General features: G+C 47.1%; 1 protein-coding gene across 1 annotated transcript in view; it reads right to left on the bottom strand.

The window, feature by feature from the left end:
• HSD17B12 (hydroxysteroid 17-beta dehydrogenase 12) overlaps nt 1-20,977 on the bottom strand; it is a 160,122-nt gene that overhangs the window by 79,701 nt on the left and 59,444 nt on the right. The window contains exons 2-3 of the mRNA XM_065404110.1: nt 2,000-2,046; nt 1,166-1,241 (exon numbers count right to left, since the gene is read on the bottom strand). Coding sequence (XP_065260182.1) covers nt 1,166-1,241; nt 2,000-2,046 — 123 coding nt within the window. The remainder of the gene's footprint in view (nt 1-1,165; nt 1,242-1,999; nt 2,047-20,977) is intronic.

Raw genomic sequence — 20,977 nt, forward strand, 5'->3', positions numbered from 1 at the left:
CTTTCTGGAGCAGAGTGTGCAGTAACGGTTACTGATTTTTCTGTCCCATCTCCTAACACATCCCTTCTCTGGTCTGTCTGCTTCTTCCTTCTCCTCCATGTTGCCTGGCCAACAATACAGGTAGCATTAAGAAAACTGGAAAGACAGTCTCCTTGATCTGATGCCAGGAGCAGCAACTGCAGGAAGAGTCCTGCTCAGTCTCTGCAGCCCTGAGCTGGAACATGCTCAGCGCAAATGGAATGTTTGAGAAATTAGATGTCAACATCTAAAAAGCCACTGCTGAACACATGCAGTTGGCTTCAAAAAGACTTATAACTAAGCCAAATTTGTGTATAATTTTAACAGCGAGAGCAAAAGGCACCTACCTGGCTCCAGGTTAACTCCTTCCTAAATTTCAAGTATCTGCTCCAAAGCATGGATGTAAGTGCTAGAGCTCCTCAACAAAAAACGTTTGCAGTAATTTAACATTTGCAAAACATTTCCCCCAACCTTATTTTCAGAAATGGCTGAATTGTTTTTCTGAAACTTTCCAAAACAATTCAGCCTGAAGATGAGACTTGGCATGGAAAGTTTCAGACTAAACAGTTAGTTTGGCCAAGTTATAAGCAACTGAAAACAGTCTTGTAATGGAAAGTGTTCTGCAATCTCAACTACAGGGTCACCACCAGCTCCACTTATAATAATATTTAAAAAGTTATGTGGACTACTTCTACCTGGTGTAATTTCTTTGACATCAGCAGAGTTACACCACGGATTAATTTGTCCCACTATCACTAATTTCTTTATTTGAAAAACCAGAGGGAGGGACTGCAATTTGTGATTAGCATAAGGAGATATGTTTAGGATTGTTTTGAATTCCAGGAGAAAAGGCACAGTTTTGACGGTATCCCATTCTAGAATTAACCCCCAATTGCTCTTGGAAATGAGAATTGTACAAATTTGATCAGTTAGGCACTTCTCTTTTTACCATATTCATGAAGTTTTTTAAGTGTTATGTAACAGTGATCTAAGATTATTAAGAATGTAAAATTAAGGTTTATAGAATATTTTAAAACTATCTATTAATGATTATAAAATTGTCTTCATGTGGAATTGGAGAGGCCAAAGGAGCTGTATTTTAGCTTTCATGTGTTAATTTTGAAATGTAAAAGAGTTTATCACATACTTATTTCACTGGCAACCTGTTCTAGTTTTTCTTGAGATCTGCTGATAAGAGCCACATTCATTCCATGCTTTGCTAGCTGAAAGAAACAAAAGAGATACAGAGCAGTTCAATCACAACTGTGCAATAGATCACTAGCCAGCATCACCCTTAAGAAAAGATGAAACTTGGGTCAAATACTACAAAATATATATTGACTGGTAACAGAGAAAGTCAGATATAGAAATTATGATTTAAAATTCATCTAGAGATGAAGGAAAAATAAAACTGAGTACCAGAGTGAGTACATGGTACTTTACTGCCCCACCACAAAGACACTTACAAAGGATCTTCAACAACTCTGCTCTGAGGTAGGTGAATATTTACATTTATAGATAGGGAAACTGAGGCAGGGGTTGTGTAATTTTCCCAACTCCACAGAGCAAAGTCAGTGGCAGAACTTGGGAATTAGAATACAGGCTCTTAAACCCATGTTTAACTCAAATAAACTAAATTATTTCTTTATAGTTCAACAAAAACACAGTTTATAACAAAATTAACTGTTACCTAATCAGCTATATTAGATTCCTTTATTTGTTCTACTGCAGTCCAGATTCTCTGGCTAGCCCAAAAGCCAAGAAAGAGTGCATGTAACAGTATATAGGTATCTGATATTTGTACTCCATATTCTGCATTTGAGTCTAAAATACAAGTGGGGGCATTTCAGGTAACACTGATCTATGACAGAATTAGTGTGCATTTGCGTGAGACAGGATGGCACTATACTATTTCACTTTCACTGAGTCCGGATAGAGTCCATATCAGTTCTGATCATTCTAAAGGAATAAAAAGGCTTACCTCTTCTGCATAGGCTTTTCCAATTCCATCAGTAGCTCCTGTGACCACTGTAACAGGGGGAAAGAGGGGGGGAAATTAAATATTAGCTATCTTTACAGTAATAACTCATAACAACGTGGTCATTAGTAGGCTATTGGAGCACCCCTTCCGACTAAGCAGCTCACCAGGTTACATCCTCACATGGTACCTGATTCCAGTTCTTCTTCATTATTAAAAAAGCTTTTTGAAAACCGACACTCCCTCTTCTAACTCCATAATCCACGTTTGGAGACCCAGATTGCCCTTTATGGCCTAAATGGTGACTTTCAACTCCCACTTTCAATTGTAAAAGTTAAATTGTGAATATCAAACACCTCTCAATTTAGTTTTATTTAAAACAGTGAGATTAAAATGGCCAGAGGTCTGTACGGAACTGATGAAAGTACATCCAGACTCATGGTGGACAAGGCACAAGTCAGCACAAGACCGTTTAGAACTAATTTCCACTCACATATTCATTTCCTCTGTGATCCCATCCCCTCATTTCCCACACCCTAGAGTCCAGGAAGTGTAGATTTATCAGTGGAAAGTATGGACAGACAAATTCTTATGAAATATTTTTCCCCCATGGAAAATTGGATTTTTGACTCAGTGAAAATTTTTGAGGTATGTGTGTTTTCCTCAAAAGCTTTCTAGTTTTCAGCAACAAAAAAATTGTTTTTCATATTCTGAACATTTCAACAAAAGCCAAAGTGTTCAAAAGAAAAAGAATCCCATTTTCTGATCCCTCTAGTGGCAAGTCTGGCAAACGATGACTAGGTCCTCTGTATTGGACCCTCATAAGTCTTTCTGGGACCCTTACCTACTATAGGGCCATGAGGAACTAAATCTTGGTACATCATGGCCACTTTTGAGAGGGGATTCCAAAACTCCATTCACACTGCTACCCACTGTTTTCTCAAAAAAAGAGAAAGAGCAGCTCCTCTATCATTTTCACTACTTTGCCTACCACCTGTTAGCCCCTTCTCCATCCAGCTAAGTATGCATATTCAGCATCTCCTTCTTCCTCAACTCTTCCCTGCCAGCCAGCCCACTTAACTACACTTAGGCCTTGTCTACACTGCCACTTTACAGCGCTGAAATCTTCTTGCTCATGGGTGCAAAAAAAAAACACCCGAGCAATGCAAGTTTCAGCGCTCTAAAGTGGCAGTGTACATAGTGCACCAGCGCTAGGAGCCGTGCTCCCAGCACTGGTAGCTACCACCCTAATGGGGGTGGGTTTTTTACAATGCTCGGAGAGCTCTCGCCCAGCGCTGGTGCCGCAACTACACAGCCACGTTGTTAGTGAAGACCTACCCTTAAATATTCTTCTCACTTGTTCAGCTTCCACTCACCTGCCTCCCCTAATTTACCCCTGCAACCCATTTGGGATTTGGCTAGATGACAGATGTTGTTATCCTTAAATTCACATGAGAACTACAGGTTTCTTTGCGCTGTCACTGCTCATCCCTGTCACTAGATGGGTCTCAGGTAACTGTTCCTATAAAGCTTATTGCATTAAACTGAATTGGGAGCCTTAATCCAATTTCCTATTTAACTTTCAGTTCAATTAAAATCTGCCCAAGCTGCCTCTCAGGTGTTGCAGAGTATCATGGCTGGGCAGCAATGATTTTCCTTTGAAGCAACATTAGGCAAAAGTGCTAGTAACATACTCAAACAGAAGACACCACTTCTCCTGAAGTTTCATTCATGACCATTAATGCATAAGCAGCTGGGCTGCTCTTAGTGGGACTGAACTGGGAGCTGGTTTAAAGTGTCCATTTCTTTTTTTTTTTCTGAGCAACAGGTTCACAGGAACACAGTTTGCTTGCAACAAACCAAAAACAAAAAAAAAGTGATGTGTTTTGCCAGATGCATTACAGTTCTGCAAAATGACCCTGTCCCCTAAGTTCAAGGGCTAAAGCAAGCTCTGCTTTAAGTCTTACATTATGTATTATCATACAATTCATTACTGCTCCAACAAAATAATATGCTAAACAAGACCAAAACAAGAGAAAAACTGCATAAATACCGTTCTCCCAAAAATTTGACCCTCTTCTGGACTAACCTGACTTGAAGAATGTTTGTGGGCCATTTTCCACATTATAAATTAGTGAAGTATTTGAAAGAGCAGCCATTTCTTAATGGAAAACTGGCTCATTACATTTTCTCCTCCTATCCACAGCTTCATGACTTGTCTCCTCTTCTTCCTTAAAAAGTTTCACTCTGGACTAGCAAGCTCTCAACTTGAAATTCCTCCATAAAAACCGTTATTGGTTTGTCTTTCAATGCTATCAGCGTCTTAACTGGGTTGCGACTGCATGCTCCTCAAGGCAGGGACTTAGTCTTCCTACATATTTTGTTAAGTATCCATAGCACTTCATGAATAAAATGTTCGATTCAGTATAGTGCAAGGATACACACACAGTTCTTCACTTGTTCTTTATTACCAAGGACATTTACATGATTTTGTTTGCTCCTATTGCTTATTAATCATAAAATAAGATTGTGTGTGACAGCAGCCACTTTCAACATAACAAACAGAAGATGTGGGACTTAAGGTGAGGCACAGATAGCAAGAACAGTTTCCCCACTCCTTCAGGTCCTGCTTCACCAAGAGCCTATGTCTGGCGCCAACGGAAGCTAGATACAGTGCCCTCCAGAATTCAAGTTTGATTGTTAAGTTGGCCCAGGGTTGACCATCACTAAAAAGAAAAGTGCTACAAAAAAATCACATCCTTCCAAAAGAAAGTTATGCTGGCTCCAGTGTTTCCAACCAGGGCTTGAGCCACGCCCTGTGTAAGGCCACACGTACTTAATGCACATTGTTATAGCTTCACTCCATCAATAAATCAAATTTCCCCCCAAATCGCACAGAGTTTCCCCCCCCTCCCTCCCCAGGTATAACTCAATTCTGACATCCCCCCAATCCAGTTAATATATTTTGGGCTCCGCTCCCAAGTCCCCAAAGCTCCCCCCCTTTTTTTGCAGCACGCTGGAACTACAAGAACTACAGTTGCTGTGCATTTCTGATTCCTCCTCTTGAGAGAAATGACACCTGAGCCATTGTTTTCCTGCTCCTCTCCAGTTCTTCATCTTCCCCTCCCATCCCCCTCAAAAAGAGCAAGCAGTTCAGGAGCAGTGTTCTTCAAGCCACTCTGCTCCTTTGTTCCTCAACCCCCTGAAGGGAAGGAGACAGGTGCTCTAAGAACAACTCAGTCCACTCTCCCAGGCAAAATTTCTGTTTACCCTCATTAAGTGTATTTTGTTCCCAGACCTACTCTCAAGCTCATAGAAGTTCTTCTTGGGAACAGGGGTCCCAAGCTCTACTCCAAAATTGGAAGCACTACCACTAGTCCAGCCTCCGTCTATTACCAGCAGGATCCAGAGTACTACTGGACCATTCTGATGGCAAAAGCATAGAGACTGAATTAGTGCAGAGACTGTAGCCTGGTTCACACTAATAGTTTTGCCAGCACAGCTATTTTGTTTGGGAATGGGGGGAAGTCACACTGATGCAGCTATACCACCATAAAAGATTCTGTTGCTGATACAGCTTATTTTGGTGGAGGAACTAAGCTATACCAGCAAAGCTGCATCTCTACTAGGAGGGTTTGCTGGCATAGCTATATAAGCAAACCCTTTCTAGAGTAGATATGTCTCAGAATAAAGCAAGGTGATTGCGAGTATGAAGAGTCAGGGTTTGTCACACAAACTGTTATATTGGTATAGCTACAGTGCTGCAGCTGTGCCACTGTAGTGCTTCAGTGTAGACACCACCTATACCGAGAGGAGGTAGGCAATCCACCTCCCTGAGAAGCACTATGTAGGTCAGGAAGAAATTTCCCATCAATCTAGCACTGTCTACCCCAGGAGCTAGTGCGGCATAACTACGTTTCTCCGGAGGGGGAGGGGGGTGTTGTGAATTTTTCACACCCGAGAGATGTAGCTATGCCGATGTAAGCTCCTGGCAGAGACCAGCCCAAAGCCTTGAGGAATGGGTGCTGACATTTTCATTCCCACTCTTGAAAGACTATGGCCAGTTATACACTCAAAAGTTAAGGGCTAGTCTACACTGGCAACGCTAAAGCGTTGCAGCGGCAGCACTTTAATGTGGCTTGTGTGGTTGCAGGGCAGCGCTGGGAGAGAGCTCTCCGAGCACTCTAAAAAAATAACCTCAACGAGAGGCATAGCTACCATCACTGGGAGTGCGGATCCCAACACTGGTGCATTGTTTACACTGGCGCTTTACAACACTGAAACTTGCTGCACTCAGCAGGGTGTTTTTTCACACCCGAGTGAGAGAGTTGCAGCGTTGTAAATTGCCACTGTAGACAAGCCTTAAGTCAACCCAGCTATGTCACTGCGCAACGTAGTTAAGCTGAACGAACCCTCACTGTAGACAATGCTAGGTCGACAGAATTCTTCCATTGACCTAGCTACTGCCTCTCAGGGAGGTGGATTAACTATGCTTTCACTGTGGAGTGTCAACTCTACAGCTGTGCTGCTGTAGTGTTTCAACTGTAAACAAGCCTATGAATTGCCATTATGAATGACAATGAACAGTCACTGGGAAAGGAAAAGAGTGAGAATGACTCTATAAGCCTGGTTATTAGTGCACTCACCTAAGTTGTGGGAGGCCCAAATTCAAGTCCCTGCTCCAAAGACTAATTATTTATAAATGTAGAACAACTACAATAGGGGAGAGAGAGAGCCCCAGACCAGAATACCCCCACAGTCAAGTGGTTCGGGCACTCAGCTGTTTAAATCCCTTTTCTCCATCAAGCAGAGGGAGGATTGAACTGGGATCTCCCAGTTCCACGGGTGAGTTTTCTAACCACTGGGCTCAACGTCATATAGGAGAAAGCCTCCTCCTCCTCCTCAGCTATTTTTGTGATTCCAGTCCTCTTTTGCTTTTGTCAAAATGCATGAAATCAAAACAAAAAATTGAGTCAGTTGTTTCAACCTGCCTGAAACGGTTTTCAACTTTTTGATTCACCAAAAATTTCAAAAAATGCCCTTTTCAGTTTGACCTGAAATAATTTTTTTTTTTTTTTTTTTGGAATTCCCAGCAAATGCAAAAATCCATTATTTGTCCAATTCTATTCCCTAGCAGTGTTGCTGGGGAACAATACATACTACATAGCTTTTTATTTAATGCCCTGCAAGTAATACAGAATTAAGTGGTCATTCTAAGCAATAGCACCAGGAATATCATGTTTTAATATTCTAATGTTTTAATATTCCTGAAGTCTTAACTTATTTTTCCAAATTTCCCTGCATATGTGGGCATCTTTAAGTAAAATTAAAAGATCATGATGTTCGTGTGCAGAGGTGTGAGCTTTTGCAGGATTTTCCCTGAGGGAGGATGTAGAGAATGTAAAGGATAGTTCCACCTATATGAAGCAGCACAATTTCTGTTATACATAGACTTAAATTAACCTGCCTGTGTTAATCACAAGTGACAGAGAACCACGTTACACCACAAATACCCATTAAGGAATTAACTGCCCTTTAGAACATGGGAAGATAGTTAACTGTCACAATAGTTGGCCTTAAATTATACTAGTCTGAAACAAATGGAGAAAACAATTGATACACTAAATGGGGCCTGCAGACAGCACTGGCCAGTCAACCGCACAATAGACAGGGCTGGTAGCACTGCCTATTAAGGTTGCCTGACACTGCCCTTTTTAAGAAGCCTTATCAGTTGCTCATAATTTTGCCAAACTAACCATTTGGGCTGAAATTTCCCAAGCTGGGTGTCTGTCTCAAGTTGAATTTATTGACGTTTCAGCCAAAACAGTGCAGTCATTTCTGAGAATGAGACTAGGGAAAAAATATGCTGTTCTACAACGTTAAAATTCTGGTGACTTTCTTGCTTATGCTTTGGATCATGGATTTGAAATTTGTGAAAATCCACCCAAATTAAGCCAAGCAGGAGCAGAAAAGAGCAAACGGGTTGTGGGGCGGGTGGAATGGGGGGGGGGACGGACCCTGGGTGGAACAGGGGCGGGGTCGCAGGAAATGGGCAGAATGGGGGCGGGACTGCAGGCGGAAGGGATGGCGAGGGGCCCCCCCATTTGCTCAGGCCCAGGGAAACCTTAATCTGCCTCTGGACCTTTCCCACTGGTGCCCAAGCAGTGTGGAGGAGGAAGCCACCTGACTCGAGCATAGAAGGGACAAGAGCTGGACTGGGAAGGGAGGGAAAGAATTAACTTGGGACAAAGAGCACGCTGAAATGAAAAGAGAAACTGTGACTGGGAATTATGGGGACTGGTTGGACAAGGGGACTGGACTGAGACACAGATGAGAAGAGGTGGAGAGAGGAGGGGAACACGGAGATCAGACAAAGACGGGAGACAGAGGACAAGTGTGAGGGAGAAAAGAGTTAAGGGAAGGGAGATGGGTTTAGCAAAGAGCCAGATACAGAGAGAACTGAGATTGGTTGAGCAAAGACACTGGGTGTGGGGTAGAAGACTTGGATAAGGAACTGGGAAGGGGAGAGGGAGACTGGATAGGCAAGGAGAATGGAGAGGGATGAGAAGCCTGAGGCATGGACACTAGGACTGGCTATGCAAGGAGAAAAGACAGTTACCTGTTTCCATAACTGGTGTTCTTTGAGATGTGTTGCTCATGTCCATTCCATGTTAGGTGTGTGTGCTTGCCACATGCACAGGTGCTGAAAGATTTTCCTTCAGTGGTATCCGCAGGGGACCGACTCTGGTGCGCTCTGGAGTGGCACGCATATGCCGTGGCATAAGGAGCGCCACTCCCCTCCCACCCTCACCCTCAGTTCCTTCTTGCTGGAACTCCGACAATGGGGAAGGAGGGCGGGTCATGGAATGGACATGAGCAACACCTCTCGAAGAACACCAGTTACTGAAAAGGTAACTTCTCTTCTTTGAGTGCTTGCTCATGTCCATTCCATGTTAGGTGACTCCCAAGCAGTACCAATGGAGGCGGGTAAGAGTTCATGGACATGTAGCTTGTAACATAGCTGTGCTGAACCCAGCGTCATCTCTGGCCTGCTGGGTGATGGCATAGTGTGCCTTGAACATGAGAACCAAAGACCACGTCACGGCTCTGCAAATGTCCTGCGTGGGGATGTGCGCCAGGAAGGCCTCTGAGGACACTTGCGCTCTCGTCGAGAGGGCCTTCACCAGAGGTGGTGGTTGGACCTGCGCCAACTCATAACAGGTCCGGATGCAGGAAGTGATCCAGTAGGAGATCCTCTGAGAGGACACCAGAAGACCCTTCATCCTGTCCGCTGTTGCGATGAAGAGCTGCGTCGACCTGCAAAAGGGTTTGGTACACTCCAGGTAAAATGCCAAGGCACATCGGACGTCCAGTGTGTGTAGCTGCCTCTCATTGGTCTTGTGCAGCTTAGGACGGAACACCGGGAGGAAGAGGTCTTGCTTGATATGGAAGGAAGACTACCTTCGGCAGGAAGGCTGGATGAAGTCACAACTGTACCTTGTCTTTGTAGAAGACCATATATGGCAGTTCCGAGGTCAGGACTTTAATCTCCAACACTCATCTAGCTGACATCACTGCCGCAAGGAAGGCAACTTTCCACAATAGGTAGGAAGGGGAACAAGAGCCCAAGGCTTCAAAGGACGAACCCGTGAGTCTAGAGAGAACCAGATTGAGGTCCCATTGTGGAACAGAATCCCTAACAGGAGGGAAGAGCCTTTCGAGGCCTTTCAGGAACCTGATGGACATCTCGTGCGAAAACACTGCCAACCCTGGATCGGCAGATGAAAAGCCGAGATGGCAGCTAGATGAACCTTGATAGAAGAGAGGGTCAGGCCCTGATTCTTCAGGAGGAGCAGGTATTCCAAGATTGACTGCAGAGAAGAGCGTGTCAGGGAGACACTAAGCTCGGATGCCCAGTGGGAGAACCTCGTCCACTTCGCTAGGTAAGTTGCTCTAGTGGAGGATTTTCTACTTTCCAAAAGGACCTGCTGCACCTCTCTGGAGCAGGCTTGCTCCTCCTGGTTCAACCATGCAGCATCCATGCCATGAGGTGGAGGCAGGCGAGGTTGGGGTGCAGGAGGTGACTGTGGTCTTGCAAGAGAAGGTCCAGGCAGTGGCCATGGGGGAGGAGGGGGTTCTGGCAGATCCAACAGCGTGCCGAACCAATGCTGGCACTACCACGCTGGGGCAACCATAATGACTCGAGCCTTGTCCCTCAAGATTTTCAACAGGACTCTGCTGACGAGTGGGATGGGCGGGAATGCGTACATCAGATCTCCTGACCAGGACAGGAGAAAGGCATCTGAGAGAGTCCCCTTGCCCCTTGCAGGGAGCAAAACTGATGACTACATTTCCTGTTCTGCCTGGTGGCGAACACGTCTACTCGGGAAGTTCCCCACCTTTGAAAGAGCATCTGGACCACTTCTGAGTGGAGCGACCACTTGTGGTGAGAAAAAAAGGACCTGCTGAGGCAATCTGCTAGTGTGTTCCTGATGCCGGGAAGGTGATAGGCCTCCAGGTGGATCACATGCTGGATGCAGAAATCCCATAGGTGGAATTCCTCTTGACAGAGGGCCGACTAGCGCGCTCTCCCTTGCTTGTTGATGGAAAACAGAGGCCGTGTTGTCCATCAACACTCGAACCACTCGGCCGGATAATTGCAGAAGAAAAACCCTGGAGGCTAGGCGAACCGCCCTGAGGTCTTTGACATTTATATGCAACGTCATCTCCTCTGCCAACCATGTTCGTTGTGTCCACATCGCGCCAAGGTGCGCTCCCCAGCCAAGGTCCAAGGCATCCAATATCAGAGACACCGAAGGTCAAGGGCTGTTGAACGGGATCCATCGAGGACTGTTCTGGGGTTGGTCCACCACTGCAACACGGTGAGTACCTCCGGTGGGATGGTGACAACCTTGTCCAGGTGATCCCTGGACGGGGCATAGACCGTTGCCGGCCACTGCTGGAGGGGGTCGCATCCGGAGCCTCGCATGGTGGACGATGTACTTGCACACCACCATGTGGCCCAGCAGCCATAGGCAGACCCTGGCCGTTGTGAGAGGAAATGCGGAGACTCCAGCGATGAGATCCCTTATTGTTGGGAACCTGTCGTGTGGCAGAAACGCCTTCGGCCTGGTGGAGTCAAGGACCGCCCCGATAAACTCTTTCCTTTGTACAGAGACTAATGTTGATTTTTCCTCGTTTATTAACAGGCCTAGTGTCCTGCACATGGTCAGCACCATTACAGTGGCATCCTGGACCTGGGACCTGGAGTGACCCTTGGCCAGCCAGTCATCGAGGTATGGGTAGATCAGGATACCCCGATGCCTGAGGTAAGCTGCCACTACCGACATGCATTTTGTAAACACCCTCGGTGCCGTTGCCAGGCTGAAGGGGAGCACCGTGAACTGGTAGTGCACGGATCCCATCGTGAAGCGGAGGAAGCGTCGGTATCCTTAAAAGATTGCTATATGAAAGTACGCCCTTCAAGTCAAGGGCAGCAAACCAGTCTCCCAGACCCAGGGAAAGGATGATGGAGGCCAGGGAGACCATGTGGAACTTCAACCTCTTGAGATACTTGTTGAGGTTTCACAGGTCCAGGATGGGCCTTAGGCCCCCTTTGGAATCAGAAAGTAACGGGAGTAGAACCCCTTGCCCTTGAGGTCTAGGGGGACTTCTTCCACAGCCTCCGCCTGCAGCAGGCACTGCACCTTCTGATACAGTAGATTCTCATAAGAGGAGCCCCTGAAGAGGGACGGAGAGGGAGGGTATAGCCCTACGTCACAGTACTGAGGACCTAACAGTCCAGAGTTAGACGCCCAGGCTGGGAGGAAGAAAGAACGACAGTTGGAGAAATGGAGGGGGGCAGAATCCAGGACAGCGGCTGGAATGTTGCCCTCGGGCGCACCCTCAAAATGCCCGCTTAGACCCCTGCTGGGAGCGGGAAGAGCCAGCCTGCGTCAAGGTAGAGGGCTGCTGGCCCTGATGGCATTTGTTGCCCTTGCCCTTCTTCTGGAATGGCTCCTACCTAGGCTGGCTACGTTGCTGATGGGGAGGCTGCGGCTTAAACTTCTTTCTTTGCTGCCCCGGAGTGTACAGGCCCAGGGTCTTGAGTCTGGTACGTGAGTCCTTTAGCCTGTGCAGCTTATCGTCTGTTTTCTCTGCAAACAGGGCTTGGCCATCTTAGAGGAAGTCCTGGATAGACTGTTGGACCTTCACCAACAAGCCCGAGGACTGCAGCCACGCCACCCTTCTCATTACTATGGCTGAAGCCATGGTTTGCACCGCAGAATCAGCCATGTCCAAAGCTGCCTGCAGTGCTGTCCTTGCCACTCCCTGCCCCTCTTCCAGGATAGCCTGGAACGCTTTCCCGGAGTCCTCCTGGAGGGAGTCAACAAATTTGGCCATCGATTGCCAAATACTAAAATCATAATGTCCAATAGGGCCTAATGGTTTGCCACCCTCAGCTGTAGGCTTGATGACGAATAAACCTCTCTCCCAAAAAGGTCCGGCTTCTTCGCCTCTTTATTTTTGGGAGCAGCCCCCGGATGTCCCTGCCTTTCCTGCACGGTGACTGCAGACACTACTAACAAGTTTGGGGCAAGGTGGGTATAGAGGTACTCATACCTTCTTGCGGGCACATAGTATTTGCACTCCGCCCGCTTGGAAATTGGGGGTAGCAATGAGGGGGTCTGCCAGAAGGCTTTGGTAATTTTGGCCATCCCCTCATGAACTAGCAATATGACTAGCAGGGTCTGCCAAGGGTGTCCGAGGGCTCCTCAGTTTCTAGCCCGAGGTTCGAGGCTACCCTCCTCAAAAGCTCCTGATGAGCTTTGTCATTGTCCTTGGGGACCTTAGGTGGGGGCCCAAGGATGGCTTGATCAGGGAATGAGGAAGAGGATGTAGGTGCAGCAGGTGCCACCACCTCTGTGACCTGCTTGGCAGTACCTTCTTCCCCGTCTGTTGTAAATGGGGGGGTCCCAAGCACAGTGGCCTCCGTCTCAGGCAGGCAGGAGACCATGGCAGAGGGCTTTTCAGAGACTCCTGCCACAGATTTATGCCCTTGGGGGGGGGGGTAAATCTGTTAGGTGTGTGCGCAACAGCTGTAGGAGCCTCGCATGGTGGCAAGGTGCCATGGCCTTGGCCATTGACCCCGAGGCCACGATAGTCCTGCCGGTGCCGCAGGGAGGACCAGTGCCACCAATGGGGGACCTTGATCCGCCTGCAGGGGTTCTTGATCCAACTCTGAGCCCTGGGATGAAGGGCCATGCTCCAGAGACCGGGACCGTACTGCGGCCAACCAAGTGTCTCAGTCCCAGCAGTGTCCACCACCATGCTCTGAAAGTGATCTGTACATGGGTGACGACCCACCACACCGAGATCCCAGTGACCGGCATTGGCGTTCAGCAAATCCGCGATGGTACCCCTGCGATCTATGCCGAACACTTCCTGACCGGTGCCGATCCATGGAGCGGGAGCAACAGCGTGACCGACACCACAATGTTGAGCACCGACGCTGGTACGGCAACTTATGTCGGTCGGTGAACAGTACCAAGAGTCCCGACGGAGGCTTTCGCTGGAGCAGTGTCGAACTGAAGGAGAGAGGCTATGATGCTCCTAGTACCAGGGTTGAGCATGCCTCAGTAGGTCTACACCTACCAGCGACCAACACTTCTAGCCTGCAGAGCAATGACCGGAATCTGTAGACCGGCGCCGAGGGCTCCGACTGGTAGGCAGCCCTACGTCCAAGGCGTGGTGGCTCTTTGCAGGTGACCGCTGACAGGACGCTCCTTGAGGTGGCGAGCAGAGCCACACTGATGGGGACCAAGGGAATGGTCCACAGGCAGGCTTATCCCTGGATTTGGGAGCTGCCGTCGCTGGTATGGGCAGCACCAGGAGGGACAAGATGTCCTGCGCCGCCTGCAGGGCCTCCGGGGTCGACGGCATCGCCAGGTGCTGGACTCCCGTGCCGCTGTCCGGGGTGGTCGGCTCATCCCGGGATGGGCTGACCTGCTTAACAGAAGCTGGGGTCCGACTCCCACTTGGAGGCGCTGAGCCACCCTTCATGGGTCTAGGCTCAGCTCCTGCCCTCTGCTTGCCCTTGCGAGGAGGAAACCGACCTCTCCTGGATTTCCTCTTCTTACTGGCCAGTGCTGGGGAGGTGGATTTTAGCCTGTCGGACAATGGCACCAGCAGGGCGCTCCACACCAAAGCCGTAGTGCTGGGTGTGGAGTCCGATCTCGGCTGCTCGGGTGCTGATGCCGACTCCATAAGGAGCACTTTAAGTCGGATGTTCTGCTCTTTCTTAGTGTGAGGCTTAAAGCTCTTGCAGACGTGACACCTGTCGCTAATGAAAGACTCCCCTAAACACCTTAAACTGGTGTGGGGTCACTGATCAGCATAGGTTTCCTACAGCAGTTGCACACACACCTAACATGGAATGGACATGAGCAAGCACTCGAAGAAGAATGGTACTAGTTACAAGCCTGGGGTAGGGAGAAGCCAGGATTGGGATAGGTTGGAGGAGAATGGTGCAGAAAGAGTCATGCTTCAGGGCGGGCAGGGAGAGGAGAAGGAGAAGAGAACAGGCAGAAGGGTCTCTCGCTTCCCTCCCTGGAATGGAACCCAACATTCCCGAGACTCACCATTCTTCTGTTAGCAAATATCTGTGAAACCCACTAGCAAACGGTGTCATTCCCCTCCAATGCTCTATACAGAGAATGACAAGGTACTAATGCTATGTTACTTTGTTAGTTCAAGTAGCAGATGTGTGTGTGGTGGATCTAAAGGTTCCAAGCCTGCTGATGAACCATGTGGGTGTTGATATGATGCCACATAACAGAATTTATTTTTTCAGTTTGCTTTTTTAAAAATCTATCATGCTACACATACAAAAGATACTTTAAAAGAACATTAAGTCAAGTCAAACACTCAAAAGTTAGAAAAAGCCAGAATTGAGGTGCAACCTTATTTCTACCCCCTGTGCATACACACTATGATAGTGTCTAAATTACATGATCACATGCTATTTTTTCCACATTAACTGCACAGGATGGATCTCCTATGGAGATAAATTTATGTTGTATAGTTAAGGAGAGTTGTCTGTAGGATCCCTGCTTCATTTGTTACAGAAGTTGGAAGGTATGTAGTGTGAATGAGGGAGAGTACTGCATGAAGAGAAAGAAGAGTCGTACGAATATGGCAATTGAATGCTGTCCTGGAGAACCTGATTCTATCCTTGCCTTTGCTACAGAATGCCTATATGATGCTAGGCAAGTTATTTAAACCAAACTTTTCCACAGGTGGACACTAATTCTGTATTCCTCATTTTCTGGGTACAGAACTTGATACCCTAGGGTCTGATTTGCAGAAATGCTGAGCACTCACAGCTGAAACGGCAATCAGTGGAAGCTGTGTTTTGAATACAAATTGCTTTATAACGTTTCACAGATTCCAAGGTCAGAAGGGATCATTGTGATCATCTAGTCTGACTACGTATATAACCCAGGCCATAGAACTTCCACCAAACTAATTCCTAGAGCAGAGCTTTCTGGGAAAACATGTAAGTACAATATGCAAAATCAGGTCCTTGGTGTCCAAGTTAGGCACCCAAAATTAGTAGGTATTGATGGCCATAATCTCTCTGCTTCAGTTTCACATCTGTATGATTGGACTAATTCCCACCCATCTCACAGGGTGATGTGAAAATAAATTCACTATGTTTGGGAAGCACTCCAATACTACAGCAATAAGTTCCATAGCAACAAAAATCACACATTTGATCATTACATCAATTGCCTCAGGAAAAAAAATTGATGGTGAAGTTCTTAAACATCACATTCATCACAATCTCTCCACTGCCAAGGGGAGAGCTATACAGTTCCTGAAATCCAACCACTGGATAATGATCAAACCAGTAGAAAAAGTGGGGCCATCATAGTTCTCAACCATAACGACTACATTAACAAGTCCTTTCAACAGCTCTCCCATGCTGCCTACTATAAAAAAACTCAAAGACGCCCTCTCCCCTCCCCCCCACAATTCACACAGGAGTGTAAGGATATCATCAAATCCTTCGCCAAACAAAACCAGGAGATACCCTACAACCTCATCCCCCATAAACCCCCCCACAGGGCCCTTCTAGATGCTTCCTAAGATACACAAACAAGGGAACCCAGGCCACTCTTACTGAAGAAATACCAGGACTCGCAGAAATCATCCTCAAAGCATTCACTACACAGACCAGCTTCCTTGAGGATACAGCTGACTTCCTCCAAAAACTCTGCAACATTAACAACCTCCCCAGAACTCCATCCTTGCCAGCATGGATGTCACCTCCCTATACCCCAACAGCTCTCTCAATGACGGCATCCCTGCCTGCCTCAAATATCTACAGGACAATTGACAACAATCAGCTATCCAACCCAAAACCATTGCCAAACATCCATTTTACCCTCACCCATAACAATTTTGCATTCAACAATAAACACTTTGTCTAAACCATGGGAACAGCCATTGGTACTAGGATGGCTCCCCAAAATACTAACCTGTTCACGGGCCACCCCAAGGAAGAATTTCTGGACAAAAACACGATGAATAGCATGCATTAAACAAGGTCTAGAGCAACACATTGAACAATGAAGAGCAAGCAAAATACTGAGATGCTGTGAGCATTATCAATCTTATGCACTGAATGAGGAAGGGGTCCTGTGAACAAGTAGCATATGATCATGTAATTGAAGACAAAGGCTTTGTCTACACTAGCACTTTTGTCGGCAAAACTTTTGTCAGAGGTGTGGAAAAAACCATTCCCCTGACCGACATAAAAGTTCCATTGACAAAAGCGCTGGCGTGGACAGTGCTATGTCGGCACGAGAGCATCTCCTCCTGACAAAGCTACCAACACTCATTGGCGGTGGTTTCATTATGCTGGCAGGAGAGCTCTCTCCCACGGGCATAGAGCAGCTACACAGGAGACCTTACAGCAGCGCAGCTGCAGCAGTATAGCTGTGCTGCGGTGCAGCTGTACCGCTGTAAGGTCTGTAGTGTAGACATAGCCTAACAATATCTATCTACACCAACAAGTGAGCCAAATTAAGGATACGAAGGAAGTCTTAATTCTGGCATTTCCTAACTTGTGAGTATTTGACTTTCCTACCTTAACATTCTTTTAATGTAGTTGTGTGTGCGCGCGCGCATGCGCAATTCTATATATATCATCTGAAGAGCATACAGCATGAGCAAAGCAGTGGCAGAAGCACCAAATCATCAAACTGCAGTAGGATGGGTCCTTACACAGTCTTGTATTCTGTGTGGCTCTGTCTTCAGTAGAGATTTAACTCAATCACAAGTTTTCTTGTTAACGCACTTTGTTCAGACACGAACACTCTTCAGTCATGCCATAACCATGCCACACCCAGCAGTCACCACTCTGAGGTACACGGCAAAACACGAGTTAACAAAAAGCAAGACAAGCGAACTTGAGGCATCTGCAGTGAATACACATGGTCATGATCAACCACAACAATTGATGATTCACCAATCTTTTCCAAAAGCCCCCCTGGCACCAATCCTGTGTCCTATCTGCAATCTGTGCTGTCTCCTACCTATATATGGTTCTACTCAGTATCTTTGGACCCACACTGCTTGCTTCAGTCATCTCTGGACAGATACAGCAGTGAGAATGCCCAACATTCAGTATATCAGAACAAAGTCGCCTGGCTGTATGCCAATAACAAAGCCAGGATCCAGAAGAGGGCTGCCCAACAGTATTACAAGATGGCTCGGAAACGGTTGGCTGATTGTGGGAATCAACCAAACCAAACAATACTGTAGAGAAAAGATCAAGGTGCTCGATGTGAGCTACCACAGGGCCAAGGATAACAATTCCAAGTTCAGTGCTACCCTGATGAGCTAGACTAAGTGCTGAGCAACATCCCCAGCACGTAGTCTAGCTCATGTCAGGCTGGCCTCATCTGTGTAGTTGGGATGAGTGCAGATTTGCATGTTGGACATGAAACTCATCCCAACAGCTGTGAGCAACTAGCCTAGAGAAGATCTCTGCTCCAAATCACAGAATCACTTCCATGAACTGGCCCCGGTGAGCACAGTCGGGTGGAGGACACCCACACAGAACAACTAGAGGACACAGTTTGATGAGATGGGCACAGCCATTATTGTTACTAAGGATAGTACAAAAAGGTGTGGGTGAGTTTTAGCCTATAATCCCACATCTTGCTTTAGCTGGAGAGAAATGCAGCCCCATTATGCATGCCTCTCCATTCCTTGCTACCTCCTCAGTCTCCTCTTCCTAATCAACCATACTGTTCAATATGGTAGACAAGTGGAGGTTGTAAGTGAGCAGCTGCATACAATGGCTGATATAAGTAGCAATTTATTAATAGAAGAAAATGGCATGAGTGTGAAAGACTTGAAAGTTAAAAAAATTAGAGCCAGAGCCCTAGCAAAATGTGGCTTGCACAAACACAATCCTTAAATGCACCACCACAAATACCACAGGAACAGACAGCACTTAAGGCAACACCTGGCATCGTCTTCTCACTATGCAGCTACCTGATTACAGATCTTACATTGCTCCATTCCTAGGAGTAGTAAAGTAGACTTTTTCACTCCGTAGAAATTTGAGTTGTTCTAAAAGATTTTTGGGCAAGACAAGCCTCTTTCTGTCTTTTCTGTATCTCACAAATTCCCTCCTGTCATTTATCACTCCATCTGGTACAAGACACAAAGATTTCCCTCTCATAATCAGGTGGTCTCCACACCAAGGCCTGGAATTAACTTTTCTCTCTTCCAGTCTGAGATCTCCAACAGAACCACATCATTTAACAGCACAGCAGTCTGGAGTAAGTCTGAAATAATCACTAATGCTGCTGTTTTACTGGGACTGCCCCCCTTTACTAAGTCTCCCATATTAAAGAGAGAAATCTAGGGGCATGGTAAGATTCTGTAAACTTATTCTTTTCCTGGGAAAATGTTTTAAACAAGTTTGGAACGGAGCAGAAACTAGCTAGAAATGACATTTGAAATGAAAGTTGAAATTTTTTATTCACAGCTACATAGAAAGTGTTTAAAATCATAGACATTAAAAACACATTCAAACTTTTCTTAGAAACCTGGGTTAGTGTCAGATTCAGTGAATTAGGGGAGGAGACCACTCCAAGGAAACCACTCAGTGACCCAAAGGCTGCAGGATCTCTGGGACTAGTGACATAGGACCAGGACTACTCCTGGGGGGGAATTCTGCACCAAAAAAATCAGATATTCTGCAAATTTTATTTGTCAAAATAACACTACATAATCATGCCAGTCTCAATTATTCTGGTAATTTATTTCAAAATACCTGTCAGCAAGTATGTCTGTAACAATACAGACATACAAAAATTGAAGACCAGGACAAACCTGGGAGTTTAAGGTGCAGAAGATAATCCAGGATCTCCTGCAGCGAGGCCTGCTCAGCCCGGATACGTCATTCCGAGGCCCAGCACATGAACCTTTTCCACTTGGCCAAGTAAGTCACTATGGTGGAGGGTTTTCTGCTACCCAATAAGACCTGATGAACCCTGGCCAAGCATTCCCGTTCATCCACATTTTGCCATGCAGTAGCCATGCTGTCAAGTGTAGCACTGCCAGGTTCAGGTGCAGAAGACTGCCTTGGTTCTGGGACAGCAGATCCGGCCAAGGAGGTAGCTACCAAAAGGTCCAGCAGCATGCCGACCCAGTGCTGGTGAGGCCATGTGGGGGCAATCAAGATAATCTTCGCCCTGTCCTGTTTGATCTTCATGAGGACTCTATGAATCAACAGCACTGGCAGGAAGGCATACATCAGGGCCCCTGACTACAGGAGAAACGCATCTGACAGGGAGCCCCAGTCCATCCCCCGGATCGAAGGGAACACGTGCCGTTTCCTGTTCTGCCTGGACGCAAACAAGTCCACCTGGGGAGTTCCCCACCTCTGGAAGATTGTACTCACCACCTCCAGATGGAGCGACCACTCGTGGCAAAATGGGAAGGTCCTGCTGAGGCGATCTGCTAATACATTCCTGGTCCCAGGCAGGTGCACGGCTACCAGATAAATGGCATGTCACACACAAAAGTCCCAAAAGCGGAGAGCTTCCTGGCAAAGGGCCAATGACCTGGCTCTGCCCTGCCTGTTGATGTAATATATCACGGTGGTATTGTCCGTCAGGACCTGCACCACCTTGCCCTTCAGGTGGGGCAAAAAAGCCTGGGAAGCCAGGCGACCCGCTTTGAGCTCCCTGACGTTGATATGGAGGGCCTGATCGTCCTGCAACCAGCGGCCCTGGGTGCTCAGCTCTCCCAGGTGGGCTCCCCAGCCCAGGTCCGAAGCATCAGACACCAGGGTCAGCAACGGGAATGTGAAAGGAACTCCCTCCAGCACCGAACCGGGATCCAACCACCAAGCCAGGGATGACTGGATGTGATCCGGCACCCTGACTACCTGGTCTATGTCGTGTCTTTTGGGAATGTAGATCGATGCCAGCCATGCTTGCAGAGGTCAGAGATGGAGCCGAGCATGACTGACCATGTATGTATGTGCGGCCATGTGGCCCAACATCAGCAGGCAGATGCGAGCCGTGGTGAGCGGGTGGTTCCTCACATGGGAGATCAGGTCTGACATGGCCTGAAAATGCACCTCTGGAAGGAAGGCTCTGGCTCGCATGGAGTCGAGGACCGCTCCAATGAACTCTATCCATTGCACTGGCCTTAAGGTGGATTTTTTGTCACGTATCAACAGGCCCAGGTCACGGCAGGTGGAGTGCACCAGATTGAGGCTCCTTCTGCACTTGTTCCAGAGATCTGCCCTTCATGAGCCAATTGTCAAGATACGGGAAGATCTGGACTCCTCGATGTCTCAGGTAAGCGGTCACTGGTGCCATACATTTTGTGAACACCCTTGGGGCCAAGGAGAAGATGAAGGGCAGAGCCGTGAACTGGAAACGGCAC

Source organism: Emys orbicularis, chromosome 4 (genome assembly GCF_028017835.1).
Source record: "Emys orbicularis isolate rEmyOrb1 chromosome 4, rEmyOrb1.hap1, whole genome shotgun sequence".
Classification (NCBI taxonomy): Eukaryota; Metazoa; Chordata; order Testudines; family Emydidae; genus Emys; species Emys orbicularis.